Source organism: Myotis brandtii, unplaced genomic scaffold (assembly GCF_000412655.1).
Source record: "Myotis brandtii unplaced genomic scaffold, ASM41265v1 scaffold4, whole genome shotgun sequence".
Classification (NCBI taxonomy): domain Eukaryota; kingdom Metazoa; phylum Chordata; class Mammalia; order Chiroptera; family Vespertilionidae; genus Myotis; species Myotis brandtii.
Genome location: NW_005365371.1, coordinates 6,790,088 through 6,815,780, shown reverse-complemented (window position 1 = coordinate 6,815,780; position 25,693 = coordinate 6,790,088). Strand labels below are relative to the sequence as shown.

The 25,693-nt window shown below is 34.3% G+C and overlaps 1 protein-coding gene across 7 annotated transcripts in view; it reads left to right on the top strand.

Annotated features, from left to right (window-relative positions):
- Positions 1 to 25,693, top strand: part of OPA1 (optic atrophy 1 (autosomal dominant)) — a 98,426-nt gene that overhangs the window by 5,737 nt on the left and 66,996 nt on the right. For 2 of the 7 annotated variants that reach the window (XM_005873199.2, XM_014545319.1), the window contains exons 2-11: positions 1,177 to 1,495; positions 2,657 to 2,753; positions 4,693 to 4,800; positions 5,279 to 5,332; positions 6,364 to 6,431; positions 14,784 to 14,894; positions 20,100 to 20,153; positions 22,173 to 22,277; positions 23,986 to 24,072; positions 24,678 to 24,791. In XM_005873199.2, the coding sequence (XP_005873261.1) occupies positions 1,177 to 1,495; positions 2,657 to 2,753; positions 4,693 to 4,800; positions 5,279 to 5,332; positions 6,364 to 6,431; positions 14,784 to 14,894; positions 20,100 to 20,153; positions 22,173 to 22,277; positions 23,986 to 24,072; positions 24,678 to 24,791 (1,117 nt within the window). Of the gene's footprint in view, positions 1 to 1,176; positions 1,496 to 2,656; positions 2,754 to 4,692; positions 4,801 to 5,278; positions 5,333 to 6,363; positions 6,432 to 14,783; positions 14,895 to 17,449; positions 17,556 to 20,099; positions 20,154 to 22,172; positions 22,278 to 23,985; positions 24,073 to 24,677; positions 24,792 to 25,693 lie in introns of those variants that run through there. The other 5 variants (XM_005873201.2, XM_005873200.2, XM_005873202.2 and 2 more) reach the window with 5 other exon arrangements.

Sequence of the window (25,693 nt, the reverse complement as noted above, 5' to 3'; positions counted from 1 at the left end):
GACAATTGTAGTCACTCATGTAAGGAATGATAGTAGTGGAGATGGGAGAAGGGGGAGATTTGAGATCTATATTGAAGTAGAATTAACAGAACTTGAGGGTGAGGGAGGATTAAGTATGATCCCCAGGTTTGTGGCTTATGTAACTGGATAGGTGCTACTTATGCCATTTTCTGCGATAAGGAGTACTGGAAGAAGATCAGGGTTTAGTGGGGGTGGGAGGAGGAGGAGGAGAGAGAGCAAGGTTTTGGACATCTTGAATTTGAGGTATTTTTTATATCTAAATAGAAATGTTGAGTAGGCAGTTGGATAGCAGGATCTGGACCTTAATTATTAGATTAGGCACAAATTTGAAGAACATGAATTTGTAGATGGTAATCAAGGAAATAGATGTGAAGAAGATTGCCTAGGAAGAATATATACAGTAAGAAGAGAAGTGGGTTTAGATCTTGGCCTTAATAAACTAACATTTAAAAAGTATGGTAGTTGGGGAGGAGGCAAGTGAAAAGTAATGACCAGAGAGGTAAGAGTAAAACTAGAGATTGCCAAGGAAGAGAGAATTCCAACAGTGAGGAGGTGTCAACATTGTCAAATATTGTAGAGAGAATTAAAATGAGAATAGAAAAACCAAATGTCCAGTGGAAAGCTTTTGGCACACTCTATAAGTGCCATTTCACTGAAATGATACAAATGAAAATCAGGTTGACTTGACTTTTAATGAGTAGCTAGAGAAATGAAATGGGGTCCTTTTTCCCCCTCCTTTAAGGTGAGAGAGACTTGACTTTTGATTGCTTAAAAGGCAGGAGAAAGAAAGTTTGAAATAGGGATTCTCTAGGGCAGCGGTTCTCAACCTGTGGGTGGCGACACCTTTGGAGGTCGAATGACCCTTTCACAGGGGTCGCCTAAGACCATCGGAAAACACATATATAATTACATATTTTTGTGATTAATCACTATGCTTTAATTATGTTCAATCTGTAACAATGAAATTGGGGGTCACCACAACATGAGGAACTGGTTTATAGACAGCCATCATCTCATAGTTTCCTCACATGATGTTTGGCCATATGTGCTTGTGTACGCGTGTGTGTTTTCCCTTTTGTATATTGTTCTTTTTATCTCATTCCCTTTGCATTGTTACCCTGTCTGATCTTTCTCCCATACCCATTTTTCTTTCAGTGAAGTCTGCCAATCCTTAGTGAGACATAGCTCTGGAATAAAAGGAAGCCTGCCACTACAAAAAGTGCATCTGATTTCACGAAGTATTTACCATTCACATCATCCTACTTCAAAGCTTCAAAGAACCCAATTCAGGACATCATTTCATCAGTTTTCCTCTCTATCTAACCATCCTTTACGTAAATTGAAACTTTCTCCGATTAAATATGGCTACCAGCCCCGCAGGAATTTTTGGCCAGCAAGATTAGCTGCAAGACTCTTAAAACTTCGATATCTCGTACTGGGATCTGCTGTTGGGGGTGGTTATACAGCCAAAAAGGTGAGTTTAACTTTCCTAGTGCTTTCCCAATTACTCAGCATGATTATTTTAAGGTTTTATAGCATAAGTAATTTTTCTTTAGACCAAGAAAATATAATTGGATGTTTAAATATTTATTGTGTCTCTACTATATGCCAGATTTTTATTGCTTGATTAATCTTAGAGATGGAGGAAGAGAGAGAGAGACAGACAGACATTGATGTGAGAAAGATACAACGGTTGACTATTGACTGCCTCCTGCACAAGCCCTGACCAGGATCAAACTGCAACCCAGGTATGTGCCTGACTCAGAATCAAGCCCATGACCTTCCGGTGCACAGGAGGATGCTCCAACCGTCACACCGCCAGGATTATGTTGGATTATCTCAATAGGCATTTTCCTATTGCCACCCAGTGCGTAGCAATAGGAAAATGCCTCCCAAATTTTAGTTACAAGTATTGGAGGTAAAAATGGCCCAGTGGAGCTCTGGCTGGTGTGGTTCAGTTGGTTGGAACATCGTTCACCGAAGGAAGCGTTGCGGGTTCAATTGTCAGTCAGGGTACATACCTAGGTTGCTGGTTGGATCCCAGGTCAGGGTGTGTATGGGAAGCAGCCGATGGATGTTTCTCTCTTATATCAATGTTTCTCTCTCTCTCTCTCTCTCTCTCTCTCTCTCCCTCTCAAATCAATTTTTAAAAAACCACATATCCTTGGGTGAGGATTTAAAAAAAAAAAAGCTTAGTAGAAGAAACACTGTGCTGGGAGTGAGAACACTTTGGTTTGATTTTCAGCTTTGCCAGTTAGTGGCACAGATAGGAAACTTAGTGGTATATTCATGCAGCCACTTCTTGGCTGGTACCAGAGACAACATGTCCTGACCCCTGGTCTGTCTTCCTTCTATTCCACAGTGTTGTTTAAAGCCACATCATAAAACCTGTTTGAATGAGAATATATTTTGGATTTTTACATTTTTCTTTAGTGCAGAAAGAAAAGGAACATTTACATTGTTATATGCTTACCTGCTAATTTGTTTTTAGAAGAGTTGAGGCCACTTCGTTGCTAGAACTTTTGAACATAATGTATCACTCTTAGTAGATTAGCATGTTTTCATTAAAATAGTTTTTCTTACATTTTTATACAGCATGCAGAGCATTTGATTGGCATTCTTTCTTATCTTTTAGACTTTTGATCAGTGGAAAGATATGATACCAGACCTAAGTGACTATAAATGGATTGTGCCTGACATTGTTTGGGAAATTGATGATTATATCGATATAGGTTTGTATTGTCAAATTTTTTTTGTCATATCTATAGGACAAAGAACTACTAGTGTTGAGATAGTTTCCTAATTCTTGAGTTGAATGTGCAGTAATTTTATTTTAATGATAAAAATAATAGAATAACAAAGAAAAATTTATGAGGAAAAGAAAAGTATCCTCTATCAGCGGTTCTCAACCTATTGGTCTCGAACAATGAAAATACATCCTGCATATCAGATATTTACATTACGATTCATAACAGTAGCAAAATTACAGTTATGAAGTCGCAACAAAAATAATTTTATGGTTGGGGGTCACCACAACATGAGGAACTGTATTAAAGGGTCGCAGCATTAGGAAGGTTGAGAACCACTGCGTCTAGTTCATCACTTTAACAAAGCTGTCATTGTCTTTATGGAGCATTCTCTTTTAGTTGTACCAGTTCTGTGAATATGGTTAATATTTTCGCTTCCTTTTTAAAAATTATAATCATAGTGAACATAGACTTTGCTATCTTATCTTTTGCTACCTAACACATTTTATTAGCATTTTCCATACTGCCAATCAGCCTTCTCAAACATCATTTTTAATTTGTATGTTACCCAGAACTGATGCACCATAACCCACTTAACTAGCTCTTTTTGATTGGATACCTTGGTTACCTTTATTTTTGGTAATGAGGTTCTTTGAAAGTCTGCCAGTGTCCAGAGTAATTTCTCCCTATTGTCAGCCACTGTCCCCCTTCTAACAATAGGTAGGTGAACAAAAGTATATTTGATAGTTGTGATTGTCAGTAAGTCATGGTGATCTTTAAAAAATTTTTTTGGATTAAATTATTTTCCTCAGTCTCTTTTTTGAAACTGTTTAATTTCTTAGATTAGGTGTGCATGGGAGTGGAATTAATGTCTAACTACACTTATTCACACCACTTCTTCAAAGATAAAATTGTGCTGTGTTGACAAAGGTATTTGCAAAAAAGTACTCTTTCAAGTTATTTTTCTAATATTCATGAGGATTGGTTTTTAACTCGATACATTTGCCAGTACCATGGTGTAGTGTCTGAGAGCCTGGATTCTGAACCTAAACTCCTAGACTTAAACCCTGCCTCCCTCACTTCTTTGCTGTGTGCTTGGGTCTCTAGTTACATAACCTTTGTACCCCAGTTTCTCATATGTAAAATGGGGTTGCTGATAGCTATTTTGTGAAGTTGCTTTGAAGAGTAAGCAAGTTAATGCTTTTACAGTACTTAGAATACTAGCTGGCATATATTCTTATTTTGAGAATATTTATGTGTTTTGGTCTTCTCCAGAGAAAATGAGAAAAGCCCTTCCTAATTCAGAAGTCTCTGTAAAGTTGTACCAGATTTGGACAAAATTGTTGAACGTTTTTAAACAAAAATAAATGCTTTGACCATTTCATAAATAAAGCCAACTCAAATAAAATAAAAGCTTCCCTTGGGCTCTTAATTATTTCCAGTTGGTAACAGGGACTATGAAAAGAGGGAGAGAAGTAATGGAAATTCTGTTCTTGAGCTTGAGCTGGAATGTGATCACGTTTTTTAGTTAGGCCAGGTACTGTAAGAGATGTCTTTCTCTTTTTTCTTTGATTCTTTGCCTCTTTGCTTAGACTTCCTCCCAAAAAGTACTTCTGATTCCAATCTATTGTTAACATTGTTTATACAGTGCTTCTGTCTCAAGGCATTTAACTTGTAAATTGAAGGTCTCCATCTAAACCATTTGTTTGGTGAGTCTTTTATTTTAAATTTTATGGCTTGTGGAATATCATTAGAATAACGCATTGTTTCAGATATATGTAGCAGCCATAGGTGTAATAGAGGGAGAAAATGGGAGTTTAAATTTATATGTGATGATATTTAAATTTTATTAATGTTTTAATAGTTAAATTATTACTTTGAGACTATGAATGAGGTTATTTGTGTGTGTGTGTGTCTCCTCCAGAGAAAATTATAAAATCCCTTCCTAATTCAGAGGACCTTGCAAAGTTGGCTCCTGACTTTGACAAGATTGTTGAAAGCCTCAGCCTATTGAAGGACTTTTTCACCACAGGTAAGGAAAGACCTATGTTCGATCTCATTTAAAATGTTAGGAACCACAGAGGAAAGGTGTATTCACTTGTTTATTTCTATCTTATAAATGAAAACATTTAGTACAAATGAAACAGTTTTTTGAAAACACAAAGTTTTGTTGTGCAGTGATTTTAATTTTTGTTTAGCCCAACAGAATGAAAGTTTGCAACAACTTAAACAAGCTAGGCCTTAGACAGTGAGGGAAAAAATATCACTTGTTCTTGACAAGTAGATGAGACTTCCTATGTGCTTGCTTTTCATAATGGGTTAGAGTCAATTTGATGATTTTAAAACATTTTATTATGATGGACCATAATGAGTAGAATTTACTAAGGTTAATCCTGGTGTATTTGCTCAATTACTACCCTTTCTTGATATACACCTGAGATCTCAGACATCTTTGCTTATTCCTGTTAAAGTTTTACATTTCTATTTCCCTTTTTGCTGATTTTTCACAGGTCACAAATTGGTTAGTGAAATCATAGGAGCTTCTGACCTACTTCTCTTGTTAGGTGTGTAAACAGACATTTTTGCTGATCTTAACATGCCTTCTAAATGCTTCTAATAAACTACTTGCAAATAAAATTTCAGACCAAATTTATAATGCTGCTTATGCTGAATTTCAAAACCCCAGAACTGTATTAGGCAAATTCATTCTTCTTCAGGTCAAAATAATAAAATAATTATTTTGTAGTAAAACTAAAATTCCTAAATATATATCGGTATTTTAAGATAAAAGCTATTAGGAAGAGAGTTTGCTATACCAGAATATTTTCTTGAAATTGATCTGATTGTTTTTGATAATTAAAATGAAAAGTAATTTTAGTTTGTCTCATCTGTCCTGTCATAGGTGACATTTTAAATTTATTTTTTTATTGTATGTAATCTTTACATAATGGCATTGGTATATGGCTGAACTGTAAGTACACTCATGTACAGTACTTCTTATCAAAGACTGTCTTATTTTTTATTGTAATTTTCAGTGGTATTTTTAAAAATAGGTTAAACACATGCTACAATTAAAAAAAAATTTTTTTTTCTTGAATGGGTTACTAGTATTTTCCTTAAAATAAAAACAACTTTCCAAAAAAGGGATACTCTAAAATCCATTTACCATTTAAAAAATATATTTTTTTTGTTATTGACTGTGACAGCATGGATGGACCTGCAGAGTATTATGCTAAGCAAAATAAACCAGTTAGAGAAAGATAAATCACATGATCTCACTTATATGTGGAATCTAATGAACAAAATAAACTGACAAACAAAATGGGTCCAGAAACATGGATGCATAGAACAGAATGACAGATCTCAGAGGGGAATGGTGCAGAGGGGATGGGAAGAGATTAACCAAAGAACATATATTCATATAGGCAAAGCCCCTGGGCACAGACAATAGTGTGGGGAAGGCCCGGGGTGGGGCAGGGGCTGCGTGGAGGGGGGCAAAGGAGAGGAAGATGGGGACTTCTTAATTAAACATAATTTGGAATTTAGATTATTGACATCATTGGAGAATTTAAAGGACTGTGTATTTATCTTGAAGGTTCATCTGGAGAAACCACATTTAGAGCAACAGATCATGGACCTGAAAGTGACAAGCATTATAGAAAGGTAAGTATAAGAGAGAATTCTTCATGTAGGTAGTCTTGTAAGATTTTTAAAAAGGTTTTAACTTACCTGCAAGACTTGAAAATGGTAACATTTGAGGAGCAAATATAAAACACCATACTAGAGTATTATTACTAGCCTTGGTACAAAGTGCAAGGTACATACAGCAGTTTTAGAAAAGTAATCGGAGAAGCCTATTTCTTTCAAATACGTTCTGTGAAATATTAGCTTCAACCTAACAAAAGGCTTTGTTGTTATACATTAGTGGGAGAAGCTGATATAAATAAAAAAGAAACAAGCAGGTTTTTTTTCTTTTTCCTTGATTTCTCTGATCTTAATGGACTCCTGTCCTTTGTGCAGCTCCAGATGTCTGAGTGTGCAGGGTTTTCCAGATTTATTTAGCAGCAGAACCCTTTTCCACAAAATATCTTCTAGGGAACAATGTGTGCTTCTTTTTTTTTTTTTGTTAATCCTCACCTGAGGATATTTTTCCATTGATTTTTAGAGAGAGTGAAAAGGAGGGGGAGAAACAGAAAGAGAAACATTGATGTGAGAGAGACACATCAATTGGTTGCCTCTCGCACAACCTGGGCCAGGGTTCGATTCTGCAACCCAGGTACGTACCCTTGACCAGAAACAAACCTGTGACCCTTCAGTACACAGGCTGACGCTCTATTCACTGAGCCAAACCAGCTAGGGCTAGGGACCAGTGTTTTATGTCATACACTTAGGGGAAATAATAAGGTAGTAGGAAGCAGGTTTTAGTAGGGAATAAATTCTGTTATATTGATAGTCAGCAAAATTATGTATGTATGGGGCTATTTAGGGTTTGTCGATTTCAAAACATATTAACAAAATCCATATGAAAGTTTTAGAAAATTGCTTATGTAGAATAACGTTTCTTTGTATTTATATGCATATGTTAACCTTACATTTTCTTAGTCTTTTTTTATATTTTGGAATTGGTAAGATAACTGATTCCTTGGCTATTAAAAAAATGTATGTTGAGGCAGATAGATATCTGGGAAAAATACTCTGTGAACATTTTAAAATTAAATATGGACTATGTAGCTTTTATACTGAAGGTTATGGTTTTAATACATTGAAAAATAAATTATTTTATGTTTATTTGAGAAGCAGGAAGGAAATTTCTACGTTTCTATCACTCTCCCTTTCCTTTAACGTTGAACTTTTTACATACTATTCCAAGTATTAATTATATTTCAAAATGGGTTTTTTTGCCTTATAACTTGATCTTTTGGAGAAAATATTTGAAATACCTGAGTGTGTGTGTGCACCCATGCGTGTGCATTTGCCTTTTAACTTGGTGTTTTTGATACCTTTTTCATTGGCTTTATTATAATCAAGGGATACCCTTAACCAGGGGTCCTCAAACTTTTTAAACAGGGGGTCAGTTCACTGTCCTTCAGACCGTTGGAGGGCCGGACTATAGTTTTAAAAAAAACTATGAACAAATTCCTATGCACACTGCACATATCTTATTTTGAAGTAAAAAAACAAAACGGGAACAAATACAATATTTGTATTTGCATGTGGCCCGCGGGCTGTAGTTTGAGGACCCCTGCTTAACTATTCATACTACTGGGGAGAAAAAAATTGAATTGAAATTAGCCAATTATGTGCAGCTTATTTTGAGCCAAGGCCTTGGCCCTTAATACAGGTAGACCTACTAGAGAGGAGCTAATTTAATTGGGGAGAAGGAACCTCTGATATGATAGTGTGTTTTTGAGTGACAAGATTTCTTGTTGCCTAGGACTCAGTGATTGGCAAACTCATTAGTCAACAGAGCCAAATATCAACAGTACAACGGTTGAAATTTCTTTTGAGAGCCAAATTTTTTAAACTTAAACTATATAGGTAGGTACATTGTTATTAACTTAATTAGGGTACTCCTAAGGCTTAGGAAGAGCCACACACAAGGGCCCACAGAGCTACATGTGGCTCGCGAGCCGCAGTTTGCCGACCACGGGCCTCGGTTAGTTAGTGGATATCTGTATCTCTGCTTTTCTCTGATATAGCCTAGGATTGCTTTGGTGAATGAGAAACCTGCTATAGGGCCTAACTCAGATAATTCCCTTAAAATCCTACTACAGTGATAAATGAATAATCAATAAAAGATCAGGAGCTCTACAACATAGAAGAAGCAAGAATATGGATCTCTTAATTTATGGTGATTATCTTGCCCACTCAAAAACTCACCAGTTATTTTCAGCTGTTGTAAATACTAAATCTGAAGTTGGAATTAAACTGCTTTGCTAAATAAAATGATAGCAAATGCTATTATAAAAATTACAGAAAATGCAGTTTTAGCCTCTAATATAGTGGTTTTAATTCTATTAATATGCAGCATTATGGTTTTAAGGCTTGACGGTTACCTGTGATACTTGAGAATAATCAACTGTTCAGACAAGGTGTAGAAAAACTGATTTTAAGAGACCTGGCTACAAATCGATGATTTAAGGTAATGAAGGAGAGACCTTAGCTTAGACCTTTTTAGAAATTACTCTAAAACATCAAGTTTGAAAATTTGGGCAATGATTCCTTATGTAAAAGGTGGTAGGATAGATACAGAGTTTAGCTGATACCTGTTTTAATTGGTTTGGTCTGGTGTCAGAGAGCTCCAGATTTAAAATGGTATTCAGGGTTTGGCCATAGTTTAATGGTTGTCTTGTTTATACCTAAGTTTCTGGCTAGACTTCTACTAGAAATGTAGAAGAAAATGTGCATCAGATTTTTTAAAATAGTAGTAATAAATTGAAAACATTTCTATAGCTTAAACTAAAAAAAAAGATTTGTGCTTTCTAATAGGAGAAACATCTGGAGAAATGCTGGCAAGTAGAGGAACAGTTAGGACCTTTCAAAGTCAACTGACAAGAAAGTGACGGGGAGTTGAGGGAACACAGATGTCAGATTGTTTGACTTGAGTCAGACAGAATGGACAACATGTAGTGATTACCTGTAGTTCCCAGTCTGGGGTCACTAGACTTTAGGTGTTCTGGAAAGTTGTAATGGAGGTCTTCAAAAAGTCGACAGAAAGCATATCTTTGCACATAACAATGTATGGGCTAACTAGACATCAGGTTTCTTTGATTTTGCCTGGGTTTATTTTCATTCAGTTTGTGGACAGTAGTTATTTATGTTATGTTGATGAAAAGTGCTGATATGTATCTTTGATAAATAAAAAAAATGGAAAATACTGAAACCACTTTTCAATAAACGCTTTTTATTAATCAAAAATTTTAAAACTTGTGTCCTCTTTAAAATATTACAAAGAGCCCTTGGAGTGAGCGGAATAATATTTTTGAGACTTGGAGACCTTTAGAACTACCTGAAAACAAAATAGAAATTAGAGTGGTGAGCCTGTTTGAATGAGTTAATTTATCGGTAGATTTCTGTATATTGCTCATAATACATAATGGGTGACAAGACTACTTAGTCTTAGTGTGTCTACTTTTTAGATTCAGTAAGATTGTTGTGTTCTAGTGAAAATTTGCTAAATGAGACATTTTATTATCTGTTGTTTTGTTCTATCATTTCTGATTGGTCATAAAAATATTGTAGAAATAAGGAATATGGTCATTCTGAAGATTATAAACACAATTATAATTTATAGAAAATATTTAGAGGACCTTTTAAAAGTCTAAATCATGAAAAGTGGTATTACTGTTTTAAGTATAATTATTAAACAGTAATACATTACTGCTTTTCCTTTCCATATGTTACTTTATTTCTTATTTATGTGGCTTATGTTGTACCTCCGAGCTGAAATAGCTCTTTCCTTTCCTTTGGCTAATTACTCATCATTAAAGCCAAGTTCAGTTATTACGTTCATTAAGGCCTCTATAATCATTTTAGTTCCATTAATTATACTCTTAATGTTTAGACCACTTGTCATATGTAACACTATCTATTTTGGTTTGCATTCTTACTATTTATGGAATATTTCTACCACAGAATCTCACCTAGGATAGTGCTGAGCTCTTAGCAAAATCAGTTGATTGATTTAAACTCAGTAGAAGAGAGGCTAATTTACAGTAATAAATTTGATGCCAACAAGAATGGGACTAAAGATTTTATGTAATATGTCTTCTTGCTGATTACCTGTGAATTTCTCTTGGCCTTCAATATGTGGCAGCTATTGAGGAATACAGGAATGTTAGGTAGTACATTAGTACATATAGTATTGAATTGTAACAAAGCAGTGTTGCCTAAGGACTACTTACATTTCTGGGATTCCTTATGTAACAAATGTGCTAATAAAATGAAATTCTCACAACCAGCACCATCAAGTAACTACAAAGTTAGGAAACTTGCAACTTACGTTTGGTTAAATGGTAATGATGATGATGACTATAATCATTGTTCTCTTATCTTTTAGTACATAAGTAAATAGCATATTTACATTATTTGATTAATTTTTCCCCCTTTTCTTAATCTCTGTGGAGTTTGTTCTGAGGATTGGGGAAAATGGGTTGTAGGGTTGATGTGTAGTTTATTTACAGAATAGGCATTTTTTAGTAAACCAATTGGGATTTTATGCTGGAAACTTTGTATGCAGTATTAGGTAAAAGTAGGTTGTAATTTGATTCATTTAAGCAACAGATGTGTCAAGTCCTACTCTAGGTGCTAGCTTGAACACATGCAACATGGCAGACATTATTCTAGATGCTATGTATAAAAACAAATAGGGTAGGGGCCCTGTTTGGCAATACATTTTTAAATAAAAATATGGTATTTTAAATGTACTCACATATGAATGAATTATAATTTCAAGATTATTTAAAACTTTCTACCAAACTCATCTACTTTTAGGTTTTTGCAGCATTTTCAGTTGATATTTTGGTTTCTGGAATTATCACTGATTTTCTTGATCTGACATAATTTTTTTCAAAAAACAGAACACTGTACATGAAATGAGACTGTGAGAACTATAGTGTCACATTGACATAGCTAGGTGTTTAGAGAGTATATCACCTGTAGTTTACACTAATTTTATTAATATGTATAACAATATATTTTATATGTAATATGTATCAGTTAAAAATATGTACTATTTCTTGAGAGAAAAATGTCTGAGCTAGGGAAAATATTTATTGAAAAAATGTGTTTTGTCCATTGAAGAAGTGTGTCTTGCACAGTGGATGCACACATTTCTTGCCCTTCCTATTCCACATGGCCTTAACTTAGAAGCTGTATACTCTATCACTTGGTATTTAGGGTGAGATTTAGTGCCTAAAATTGGATAAGGGTAACATCCTTTAGTCCTCTAGCATAGTGTAAATAGCTTTTTCTGTGTCTAATTCTTGTTTTTTCCTACTTTTTTCAGGAGGTAACAGTTAATTTCAACTATATTCACATAACAGTGCTTCCTTCAGTAACAGACTTGGAAGGAAAGTGAAGTGTCACTAGAAGGAGGGTGTTTCCTTGTAATGTAATAGAAATTAGAGTATTTACCATATAATTTATATATAAATATAAGCAATGAAATAAGGAGGGGTGTTTAAGCTATAAATAAAAAAGAATTGTGTGCCTGATAGACCAGCAGTTAAGAAATGTGGAATATTTTATCACTGCTTTGGCATTGTATAAATTAGAATACTGATCGGTATGTTAGTTAAAGCACAGGTACACTACTGTATAAGCCAACATGGGAATTCCCTTTAAAAGGAAATTGTTTTGAGAAATCTAAAGACTTGCATGATTAGAAGAAGTAACTATAATAAATGACAAAATGAATAAAAGTAAGTTGGATTTGGAATAAAATAAGTTGGATCTTTCTGCTTGATGAAAAGCAATGACACAAAACATTGAAAACATGCCTAAAAAAAATTATGGGAATGATGAGGGTAGTGAATTGGCTTTGTCTTTCTTTGCCAGACTTATCAATGACCATAAAATAATTTATTTAAAAGATATATCTTTATAGATAACATTTTTATAAATACATTTTATATTAAATTTGGAAACAAATGTTGACATTTCAGTTATGTTACCACTTTTATTTTTTTCTTCTCATACAGAAATATCAACTAGTTTCATCCTTTGATTTATTGTATAAGTCAGCCAGTGCCATTATTATTGGCAATGATTATAGCTTTATGTATTAAAACTAAGAATTAAACAAAATAAATATCCCCCAAATTATATTCTAATAGTTTCCCTTAATTTAATATGCCTTTTTTGTTTGTATTTGCTTCTTTTTTTTTCTAACTTTATTTTTTGTCTTTTTATTGAGGTATAATTAGCATATAAAATTATATTAGTTTCAGGTGTACAACACAAAGATTCTATATTAATAGAATATATTGTAAAATGACCACCACAGTAAATCTAGTTTTAACAGCCATCATCATACATAGTTACAAAGATTTTCTTTTTCTTATGATGGAAACTTTTAAGAGCTCTCTTAGCAACTTAATTTTTTATGATTGCTTTATTACTATAACTATTATTTTTTATTTTTAAATATTTTTATTGATTTCAGGGAAGAAGGGAGAGGGAGAGAGTGATAGAAACATCAATGATGAGAAAAAATCTTTAATCTGCTGCCTCCTGCATGGCCCCCCTGGGGATCGAGGCAACCAGGGCATGTGCCCCCAACCTGGATTTGAATCATGACCTCCAGGTTCACAGGTCAACACTCAACAACTGAGCCATACTGGCTGGATTATTTTTTATTTTTTAAAATTTATCTTTATTGTTGAAAGTACTATAGTTGTCCTCTTTTTTTCCCCATTGACCCCTTCTGGCCTGCAACCATCCCCTACCCATTTCTTCTCTGAAAAACTTTTTTTATTTTTAGAAGTCTTTGGATTATATGAGTAAACTGAATTATAAAGCCTCTGGATGAGTCTGCTAATTAAAATTTGAATGTATTTCATTTTAAGAGACTTTCTAATTGCATTAGATAAAATCAAATAATTTTGATAGTTATTTTAAAAAGCTCTGAAGCTATATGAAACTCCTAATTTAGATTATTTTAACAAGTATTAGTTTCCCTAATTCCTTTTATTTTTATAATCTGGTAAATAACGAGCCAGAGCACTATTCGTATGCAAATCCCTGATCTCATTCATTGGAATTTAGTCTTTTTAGGGTTTATAATTGAGAAAATATTAGGCTTGTAACATTGTCAACTCTTAGTTTGTCTTTTCTCCCACATTTCTCAAGATCAATTATCTAATAGGACAGAAATTAAAAATGGTGTATAGAAAATGACATGTATTTTTAATATCATGCCACATATGAATACATTGTGGTAAAAAAACTGCACCAGATTAACATTTCAGGATTATTAAATGGAATAAATTTTAAACATAGAAATGGTGATTATTTTGTACATAGGGCCAAACTGAGTTTGTTTTATTTAAATTTTTATAATTATTATATTATGTCCATATGTCAGTTGTGTTCTTTTATAGTGCTTTTGCTTTAGTAATTGATATGTACTCTATATTCTCAGAGGCTATTTTTATTTAATGCAAAACAGCTCATAAAAAGTGAAAATTTAGTCAAATTACTTATTTGATAATGTGTAAAGTTAAAACATTTTTTAATTTGCAAAAAGAAAAAAGTGCTAAATTTTAGTCAAGTAAGTTTGTGTGTAGGCATGCAGAATATGTGAATTAATGTAAAATCTTGATTAACTTGATGCTCAGAAATTCAAATTAATATTTTTGAGGGGCTATAATGTTTAATTGAAGACATCAGATACAGTAGCAAGAAAAAACATTTACTTAAATAATAATTTAATAAGTAAATAAACAATTATGTATCTTCTATTCAGTCCTATGAGAATTGTGGTTGAGAATTAAGAGATTTAGGCCTGTACGGTCAACACTTGTTTAAGAACTGTTTCATTTTTCCTCTCATATGGATCAAGTCTAAAGTATACACTAATTCTTATATTGGCAATTTAAAAATAAAGGTTGAGGTATTTGTTTTCTTGAGTTTTCTATTACTAAGAAATTTAGTTAATTACAATACCACCTTCCTTGAGCATTCCGGTTAATCTGGGTTTTACTGTAGATTGATATTATATATCTGGTTCATTTTATTCAGCAGTCACTTACTGCATTTTCCTTTTCACTTTTTAAACTATGCTGTTTTATATTTCTGAGACATCTAATTTTACTGAGGGGAAAAAAATGGAAATGTAGTACAGAGCCCAATTATATAGTGGCTCTAAAGGTACATAAATGTTTCCATTTTTTTTGTTTTGTTACATGCTTTCCATTCCTCCCTAACTTACATTTGTTCCTTTCTTGTGCCCTTTGGTTTAACATTGTTCTCCTCCCCAATTTTCCTCTTTTCCTCATTGTAAACTCATGGCAGGGTCTGCTTGGTGAGCTCATTCTCTTACAACAGCAAATTCAAGAACATGAAGAGGAAGCACGCAGAGCTGCTGGCCAATATAGCACGACCTATGCCCAACAGAAGCGCAAGGTGATGGATGGTTTAAGGGGGCTACTGATGTGTTCACATTAATCAGCCATTTCTACCAAGATCATGTCGCCTTAATCCATTTATGGACTCCAATAATGAGAAATTATTTTTGACAAAGTAAAACTATGAAAGCTACATAATACAAATATGTAACTTTCCTGGAGAGGGTAAACATACCCAACATATATATTTTCTAAAAATTAGATTAACTGTGAGCGTCCATGGAAGAATAATAAATTATGGTTTACTTGGTTCAGTTATTTAGTCATCCTAAGTTCTTAGCCAACTTGTCTACTTAATTGTTCTCCAAGTTTTTATTTCTAAAATGAAAAGGATTACTATGAATGACCATGTTAAATTATTTAAAGAATGAAATGTATTTGTTTTAGGTGAAATGGATCAGCAGAGAATGGCTTTATTTTTTATAGAAGAAAACAATTTTGATTTAATTTTTGGGCATAGTTATTCTTTTTTTTGGGTGGGGGTTAATCCTCACCAAAGGTTATTATTTTTTCCATTGATTCTTAGAATGGAAGTGTGGGAGGGAGTGGGAGAGAGGAAGAGAGAGAGATACAGCAATGTGAGAGAGACATGTCGATTGGTTGCCTCCTGTATGCACCCAACGGGGGCCCTAGCCCCTTTGGTGGGAGGGCCAATGCTCTAACCCCTGAGCAACACTAGCCAGGGCAGCATAGTTATTCTTATTCAGGTTGATAAACTCATTGCATAAAGTTTATCCACATTCATCAATAAAGTCAGCACAAGTAAGTTTTATCTTGGACCACTGAAAGAACATTAGAAATCAGATCTAATTCTGTTTGCTAAAGAGCAGATTCTAATAAAAGTCAGTGTAAGTCTGTACAAATATTTAGTTATAGGTACAATCAAGAAGTCCTTAAAAATATGCTTTTGGCTGTTAGATGATCCCACAGTGTAGATCCCAAGCTTAATGTTCTAAAAAAAACTTTCAAGATGAAATTAATGTAATGATTTAAAGTTATATTCTGATGAAATCAGCTAGTTGTCAGATATCAGAAAAGTTTTAAAATTATGTACAAATCTTAGGAAGAAAGATTCAGTCATGCATATAATGAGCTTCCTGTAGATTCTAGTATTGGAATCAACCAATATTATAACGATTTAGTGCAATACTCCTGCTAACTAACCTTGTCTCATTTTGGTGGTTAACACTTAAGAGCACTTATCACAGTTTCCTTTATTTTTTCAGTGTCACTTCCTGGCTTTTCTCAATTCCATGGCTGTGGAATCACCTATTTTATGTGTTTAGCTTTTAGTGAATGGATAACTTAGGTAGATAGTAGAAAATAAATTATTTTTCTACTTTGTTAAATTAAAGCATGTATGTTACCAAAGAAACACTTATGCTATTTTTTAAATAATATCTGTAATTCTTACAACACAGATAAGTTATTTTTTTAAAAAGGAAGACTTATTTTAAATGGTGCTTTAGCATTCTCTGTTCTGTATGCTGTTGAGAGTGCCATTTAAATATTCTAACAAATTGGGTGCTAAGGCTGAGCCTTAGCTTTGTTACAGAAGGAAGGGGAAGGGGTTACTCCATTCTGGTACGTTGTTTAGAAATATGGATATAGTTCTAGTTAAAAGTTATTCTTAAATGTTCATAATGGTAAAATAACTTGAAATGAGTCCTGTAGATCTGCCATTTTCAGATTTTAAGATATGGTTTAAGGTTTTTGTTTTTTTAAATCTGATGATTTAAGGGCTATTAGTAGTGAATACTGATTATTTTCTACATTGCCAAAGGTTAACGCTCATTTGAGGCCTACTTGCCATTTTTCAGGCATTGTGATATTCCATTTCAAATATTTATTGGGTTATCCAATAACTTCTATGCCTCACTTTCCTTGTTTGTGGAATAGTGACTGATAGGACTGTACCTTCATCTATTTTATTACATTGCACAGTGGATCGCCAAATCGTGGCTGTCCCTGCCCACTGTGAAGTTACCTTGGGTAAAAGTGAATGGGACTCTAAAACTATTTACACTCTTCTGTAGTAAGAGCGCTCTTCATCATTCCCCCTACTTTCCTAAAAAATAGTTTCCTTACTGTATCTTCCCTACTTTTCCCTTATAGTTAGTACACAGATGACTTTTCAGCCATTCACCATAATCATCAAAATCCTAATTCATAAGATTTCTGTCAATCCAGGCATTTGATGTTTACTTAAGGTACAAAACCACAGCTTTTTGTTGCTTTTTAATAATTCTTTCATCCTTACCTTCTTGAAAATATAAGTAAGGCTTCATTTTTTATATCATGCTAGTTATAGCAGCTATAAAATTCCCCTTGTATTTCCTGAGCAAAAGAGCTCCTGCGGGGAAGGTACATTAAAACTGCCTTTGGTCGTTTTGCCTCCTATGAATATGTACACATACAAAGACGTTTTTGAGGCTTTCATATATGTGTTTTGGTATTTCAGAATGGCCACAATGGCTTAGTAGGGAAAAATACTTAAAAATTTAAAATCAGGCTTGGTTTTGTGAGGAGCTAGTAAAGGTTTTTGTCTTTCAGCTTTAGCTTGTTTCTGCGGAGGATTCCGCTCTTTCCATCAGTTTCACAGCCCTGGAATTGTAGAAAAGCCCTGGTTTCAAGACCATTGATACCCATTTCTGTCAGGGTGAGTCGTAAATTAACTTCATAATGCAAACTGAATATATTCAACGGGACAAGAACTTATTCTTGTCATAAGGAGTTGAATTTTATCAGTAAAGTTCATCAAAATAAAATATATCCAAATTGCTAGTTAAGACCTTAAATAAGCTAGTCTCTTAAGAAAATATGTGTAAGTATCTTCTCATTAATACTTTTTTACCTTGTTTCCTAGAAAACATTAGGTGTAATTCTTGACTCCACCATCACTTGTCTTATAATAAAACATTAATTTTGATATTTCAGTAAGCTAAACAGATAGAAGGTAAAATGGTGCATGAGTTATTTCTAACAATCATGCCAGAGGGCAAAAGATAAATCTACATCCTCCTAAAAATACGAATTTATAAAAATCTTAACAGTCATGATACTAAATACTGTTAGCATAAAGATTGTGTTTGTAATATTCTAATAACCTTATATCATTTTAACTTTTTGTATACCCTTTTTATTTTACCAAATTACTAAGATAACCTTTTAAGCCTCTGGCTTATAATAAACAGTCTAACTTTTTGGTGTAATTGTATTGGTTTCTTAGTTATTGCCCCATTGTGTAGAGTAATGTTGAATTTTCTATTTAATTTAGGATATATTGCATGAATTCATTAAATATTCACATTCAAACTAAAACAGTTTATACTAATACTGTTTATATATTTCATACTAATTTAGCTGCAGTTGGATGAATATTTAATGGAACAAAATAAATCAAAGTACCTTTTAAAATGAATTGGGAATTTAATCTGCATAAAAAAATTTTTATGACCACATTGTTACAGTGTGATGGCATGCCTTATGATCGAAATGTGGAATTATTTATTTCTCCTTTGGCCTTCAATATTTTGTTCTTTGGGTTATGGGCTCCTCTCCAGCTTTCTTGTTTCCTCACATTTTAGGAGACTATTAATAATTCTTGCCCATGCTACACAAACACACAGTCAAATGAAAAGAGTTTCTATCCACGAGTCTCTCCTTGCTATACAGGAATGAGAAAACAACAAAAAAGTTTGCTTTATATTATCTTTTTTCTAATTACTAAAACATAGAGATTTTTAGGCATAGGCTTTTAAGGAAAAAATATGTACCTGTTCTAACAAGCATTGACATTTATAAAAAAATATTTTTAATTGATTGCAGAGAGGAAAGGAGAGGGAGAGAGATATAGAAACATCAGTGATGAGAGAGAATCATTGATGGGCTGCCTCCTGCATGCCCCTCACTGGGGATCGAGACCACAACCCAGGCATGTGCCCTGACCAGGAATTGAACCGTGACCTCCTTGTTCATAGTTCCATGCTCAACCACTGAGCCATGCCGGTTGGGCGTCATTTTTATTTAAAAGAAGTATTTGGGGAAAACTTTGAGAAAGTATTTGGGAATAGGAATTAAAATCTCAAATTAACTTTATTGCATGGATTAGAATTATTAATGCCTTCTTGAACAAATCATTTAAAATTTGTTCATATACATTTGCTATCATGATGTCTTGATTGCTTAAATAGCCAATGAATAACAAGGATTTACATGAATTTTAACCAGATTTTTGTGTCCTATGAAATAAATTCATGTTTGCAAATTTTGATGATCAGAAATTAGACAGTTATTTTGAAAGACTGAGAATAACAACTCTGTACCTCACCAAGGAGTCAAAACACAGTTACGTGGATTTGTCATAAGTGACATCATTTTGATTAAAATTAATCATTGTGTTTGATATTTAGAATTGTATTGTGACAACTTTAAAGCCTGTTACACAATAAAGTTCTTTGTCGTTTTTGGATATTTTACTTTAGAACTATTAATATTAATAACAATTTGAAGTAGTTTCTGCAATACCTGTGGATCTTGTCCTACTTTTGTTTTATGTCCAAATTAATTTTAGTTGCTTTACTTGACTTCATTGCTACTGATGCATTTGCTATATTATGTGTTAACAGATCTTGCACTAGAACTAAATTTAAAAACAATCATCTGGCTCCACTTATAGCTCTGAAAATGCAAGTTGTTCTTTGCATTTGTTAAATACTTCCCTATTTACAGAATGGAAATGGATAATTTTGCTTAAAATATACACTATGATCAATGAACTTTTTCAGTACCTGTAAATGATAATATGTATCTGACTTCCCAAAACACTTTTCTGTAGGGCTGTCAATGCTTTATTTCTCCATGTATCCAAGTGCCTGTGCTTGAGCACAAAACAAGCTGTGAAGAACATAGTAACCATATATGTCTAATTTTTCTAACAAGCCATTCATAAGAAATGACTAGAATGGCAACAGGAAATGATTGCTTTTTAAGGTTTTTATTTATTATGAAATTTAATGAGCTCTTCTTATTGATGAATATAATTGTTTTTTACTCTCTTAAATATCATTTGATTTAAAATTGCTTTGATTATGCATATAAAATCAGTTTTTACTCTTAAAATACTTAAAAAAAAACGTTTAACTTATAGTGCATCGTATATAAACCTAATTCTATTCAAAATGAATTTCTTTTAAACATTTAGGTGACAGACAAAGAGAAAATTGACCAACTTCAAGAAGAACTTCTACATACCCAGGTAATTCTGATGTGTAAGAAGAGCCAAGGACTTTTTCTTATCCTATATAATAAAAGGCTGGCCACTGGTCACTGTCTGCAGAGCGATCAGTGTGGTAATTGGGCCTCTGCTCACACCCGCCTTGGCCTGGCACCGCCCACTCACCTCCATCATCCCGCCGAGGTCCCGCTCTCATCTGGGCCCATTGGGGCCGGCAGTGCCTCCAATGCCGCCTTCTGCCAGTAACAGGTCACTGACACCTGCCATGTTCCATGCCGCCCCCTGGTGGTCAGAGCATGTCATAGTGAGCTGTCTAACTCCCGGTTGAGGGGACAATTTGCATATTAGGATTTTATTATATAGGATACTATTATAGACTATTACTACATATAAATGAATAATTCTATAAAAAATGTTTATAGTGGAATGTAACCTATGGGATGGACTGGCTTCCGGCATGGTTCTACCTGTTTCATACTACATAGTTGAACTAAATATTATGTTTTTCTTTAATTTGGCTTACTGTGGACATTCTTTGAGGAGTGAACCATGAGTTCCTGTTATTTACTATGTTCTTGGAAGATTGACTACAACTTAAAAAATATTCTAAGAGATATTTTCCATTATAAAAGGCATGATATTATAGATTGTAGGTTGTAGGATTGAGTAATTCTTAATAGTTTTTCAAACCTTGTAATGCTTAGAGAAGAAATTATACTGTAAAAACTGAGAGGACCAGTTAGAAAAGGATCACAATTATTTAAGAAGAGTATGTAGCCAAGCATTTACTTTTGACAAAACAACCTGTCTAAATGCTTTGTCTTCTTAAAATCTGTTTTTATATCAGTATTTTAAAAATTAATGTGTAATCTCTGACCACAGAAACTTATCAGAAGTTGGAAGAGTTTGAGCCTTTGACTCATACCTTTCTATATACTCAAAACTCTGACCTTGGATAGGCTACCAAGTATCCCTAATCTTAGATTCCTGACCTGTTTAGCCTTTGCCTGACGTGAAGGCTTAAGGAAATTAATGCAGGTGCAACATTAACTAAAGGGCTTATCACATAATGCATGCTCAGGCACTGTTAACTATTATTATTTTACTAGAGGCCTGGTGCACGAATTCATACACCAGTGGGGTCCCTGGGCCTGGCCTAGGATGGCTGAAACCGGCTCTCCAACATCCCCTGAGGGGTCCCAGATTGCGAGAGGGTGCAGGATAGGCAGAGGGACCCCACTGGTGCACGATCGGGGCCGGGGAGGGACACGGGAGGTTGGCCAGCCTGGGAGGGCCCGCGGAAGGGCTCCTGGGCGTGTTGAGTCCATCGCGCTCAGTCCCAATCGGCCGGACTCCAGCAGCAAGCTAACCTATGGATTGGAGCGTCTGCCCCCTGATGGTCAGTGCACATCATAGCGACTGGTTAACTGGTCGACTGTCTGCCTCCTGGTGGTCAGTGCACATCATTGCAACTGGTCGACTGGTCAACTGTCTGCCCCCTGGTTGTCAGTGCACGTCATAGCGAGTGGTTGAGCATCCTTAGCATATCATTAGCATATTATGCTTTGGTTGAACAGATGACTGGACACTTAGCATATTAGGCTTTTATTATATAGGATATCATTTCAATTAAAACACAAAATAATATGGGGAATGGGAAGAATTTGAATTTTTGCCAAATTGTCCCTATAATGAAGACTTAAAAATTTTTGATGTGATAGGAAATATTGCTTCATGGAATGTACTTAAGGACTGGCTTCTTTAAATGCTTACATTTTTAAATAATTTAATTTCTTCATTGTAAATACCAAAGAATTTTTCAAATAAAATGCCAAATTATAATAGAAAACTATAATGAAATTTATTGTTTGAGATTTTCATAATTTATTCTCTCAACATTTTCATAGGAGCTTTTTAAATGAAATAATTTATTTTGAATAGTCAGGAGATATGACTTCAGGATTTTGGAAGCCTTTAATTTAGACTTAATGTTATTAACCCATCTTTTTCTAATGTAGTTATGGTATTATTTTGTTTCAGTTAAAGTACCAGAGAATCTTGGAACGGTTGGAAAAGGAGAACAAAGAACTGAGAAAATTATTGTTGCAGAAAGATGACAAAGGCATCCATCATAGAAAGCTTAAGGTATTTTAATTTTATCTTAATTTGTTGGTTCTCAGAACTTTGCGTGTTCATCAATACTAGTGTGTAAGGGACCATAACCATATGTGTTCTATCCTCCTTTGTCACCTGCTATCCTTCAGGGATAGGAAGTTCTCTTCCTATATTAGCACATTTTATAAAGTGTAGTTTCCAGACATTGATTTTAAACTATGCCCATAAAATCTTCATACTTTTACCAGCCATTTCTCATGAATCAGTTTATTTTTCTGAAATACCTAGTATATCTTTAGGCCTATTTCGTTTCTATGGCGATAAAACCAGAATTCTGAGTTGATGGATATTTATATATGACTTATCATCATTGCCTTACTTATGTTTCCAGTGAATGATTGTGAATGATTAGGCTACTTTCTTCAGTTTTAAGAAAGTTAACATTTTCTTCTGGAAAGTTCCTTAGGCATTTTAAAGAATTTTTGAAAAAGCATATGCTGGTATTGTTATCAGCATATTGGTAATTACCATTATCAATAAAGTAAATCTTATTTCCCACTAAACCAAGTTGTATGTATTAAATTAAATTGGAGTAATTCTTCTAACTTGTATCCCCTATAAATAAACTGAATTTGGGTGTAGCAAAACTGCAATAAGTCATGGCACAGACATTTGGTACCATGGTCCAAAGATATGTAATTGTAGTTTAAGCAACATGTATTAGTAGTTCTGCTCTAAATCAGGATTGTATAAAACAAATAAATAGCATGGCTTTATTTACAGGTTACACACAGCAATTGAGAAAAGTTATGTCCAAGTGTTAATATATTTTGAAAGTTTATGTCAGAAAAAGTATATTCTGTCATAGAATAAAATGTCAATGAAAATTTAAAGAATTTTTTGTTTATTTCTTAGTGGAGGGATAGCAGTTGCTTCACATTTATTATTTCTAGCTGTTAAGAGATGAAGGGAACTGTAGGCCCTTATGTTGTTTCTACTGTAGGGTTAAAACTTACCTTTAATTATTAAATGCTTGATAGCAGACCTTTTTTCCCAGCCAGTGTATTTGTTCATTTATTCATCAAATATTTACTTGAATCTTGTTATTTGTCAGGTACTGTTTTCACTTACAGAGAGAAACAATACAGGATGTCTGCCCCTGGTGCTCTCACTTATTAGCTGTGCAGTTGTCAAAGTATACTTAATCATGCTTGCTGGCTTAACAATCTTTTTGGTCATTCTTTCTCCACTTTAACCTTCTTTTCAGTCTTTCTTTCCCCGCCCCCCACCTCCTATCTATTTCTATCTCTATCTCTATATCTGACACACCAAATTTGGTAGAAGATGATTTCCTTTCAGTTGGTCATCTAGCACCTTATTTGGCCTTTATGCTATTAATGGTTTTCTTTGTTGGGCATTTAATATTAACTCTTCAATATTAAATAAAAACTTCCCTCTTTTATCATTTAGTTAGAAAGTTAGGAAATCCTAAATTAATGTACTTTAATTATCAGTGTATCTCTAAATAAAATAAATTGGATAAATTAGATAAGAAGAAATGAAATTTTATTATATACTGTTTTACTATGACTATGTATTTGCATAATTAGAAAAAAACAATACCATGATTATGGAAAAACATTATGAATTTATCAGCTTTTTTTTCCTCTTGACACGTCTATGGTATTTTTTAAAATGTTTTCACTATTTAATTAATACAATTTTTTTACTTTTGTAGAAATCTTTGATTGACATGTATTCTGAAGTTCTTGATGTTCTATCTGATTATGATGCCAGTTATAATACACAAGATCATTTGCCAAGGGTAAGTGAAAACTTAATACATAGTGAAATGGACCCTTAGCAAAAATTTAGGTTTTAAAAAAGTTGTGTATGTACACACACACAATACATACACATTCATATATACATATACATACAAATTAAACCAGAGACATATACTTTTTTATATAATATTATGAGTTATAGATGATTTTTTAAGTATTGAATGTTATTTGAGTACTTTGATCCATTGGTCGACTTACATTTATCTATAACAAAGGAAGGCTGTTACATATTTGGCATTACATATTCATAATATCCATTATATTAAAGTAACTGAACAATGGGTTAAATTCAGCACATGAGTGAAATTTAACCTGATAGAATTGAAAATGTCTTTGTAAAGAGTAAACTAGCTATGAGAAAGACTTGTGGAACTTGAATGATCTGGTTTTAGAAATAGTGGTTTAAATTAACACAAGTTTTTAATAAAATTTTGACTATACTAGTAAATGGGTCCGATTCATGTTAAATCATTTAACTGTAGATACTTGAAAAGACTAAAAAAATCTTGGCGGCATTTCAAGTATGTTTAAATATAAGTTGGTATTGAATAATATAAATAAATGTTATTGTTTTTGCCGTAAGGTTGTTGTAGTTGGAGATCAGAGTGCTGGGAAAACTAGTGTGTTGGAAATGATTGCTCAAGCACGAATATTCCCACGAGGATCTGGGGAGATGATGACACGCTCTCCAGTTAAGGTAAGAAAATAGGCCATCTGAATGAAGTTCCTTAGAGCTTTGTTTATTATGTTGAAATGAAGAGTTTTAACTAAAGAAAGAATTGACACGGAGCATTTGGAATTATTCCCATTAGAAATGAGTAGGAGGCACAGTCGGGAAGCCAGTGTAACAGGAGCTAAATAAGGGGAGAGGAGGACAAGGGTGCAGTGGGAGGCCAGGCTATCCTGTTATTAGGCTTTAGAGTTTAGTCTGAGTAAGAGAATAGAATCTTGGAAGTGGAGTCAATAAATAGAGATAATTATCTGTCTTTAATGTAAAAAAAAAAGTAGAAAATGGGGCAGTAGCAGTTGAAATATGTTGGGTCAAGGGAGTGTTTTAAAGATATTTATATGCTACTAGAGGCCCGGTCCACGAAATTTGTGCACAAGTGGAGTCCCTAGGCCTGGCCAGTAATCAGGGCCGATTGGGGCTAGGCCGATCAGGGCTGGGCCGGAGAAGAGGCAACGGTTGCTGGGTCGGGCACTGAAGGAACAGATGCTGGACACCAATGCTGCCATTGTCGGTGCCCCACCACTGTGCGATTCCCGCCTCCCCCCCTCCCCCCTTCCCTCACCACCGAGCTGCCACCGCGGCGGGCGGGCAGCAGGCCGGGGGGAAGGACATGGGAGGTTGGCCGCACCCACCTCTGGTTCTCCGTCCCAGCCCAGGGGCCAGGGGGAGGGACTGTGGGAGGTTGGCTGGTGGGGGAGGTTGGCTGTGGGAGCACACTGACCACCAGGGGGCAGCTCCTGCAAGCGTCTGCCGCCACCTGGTGGTCAGTGCACGTCATAGCAACCAGTCATTCCGGTTGCTTAGGCTTTTATGTATAGACTAGAGGCCCGGGGCACAAAAATTTTTGCACTCGGGGGGGGGGGGGGGGG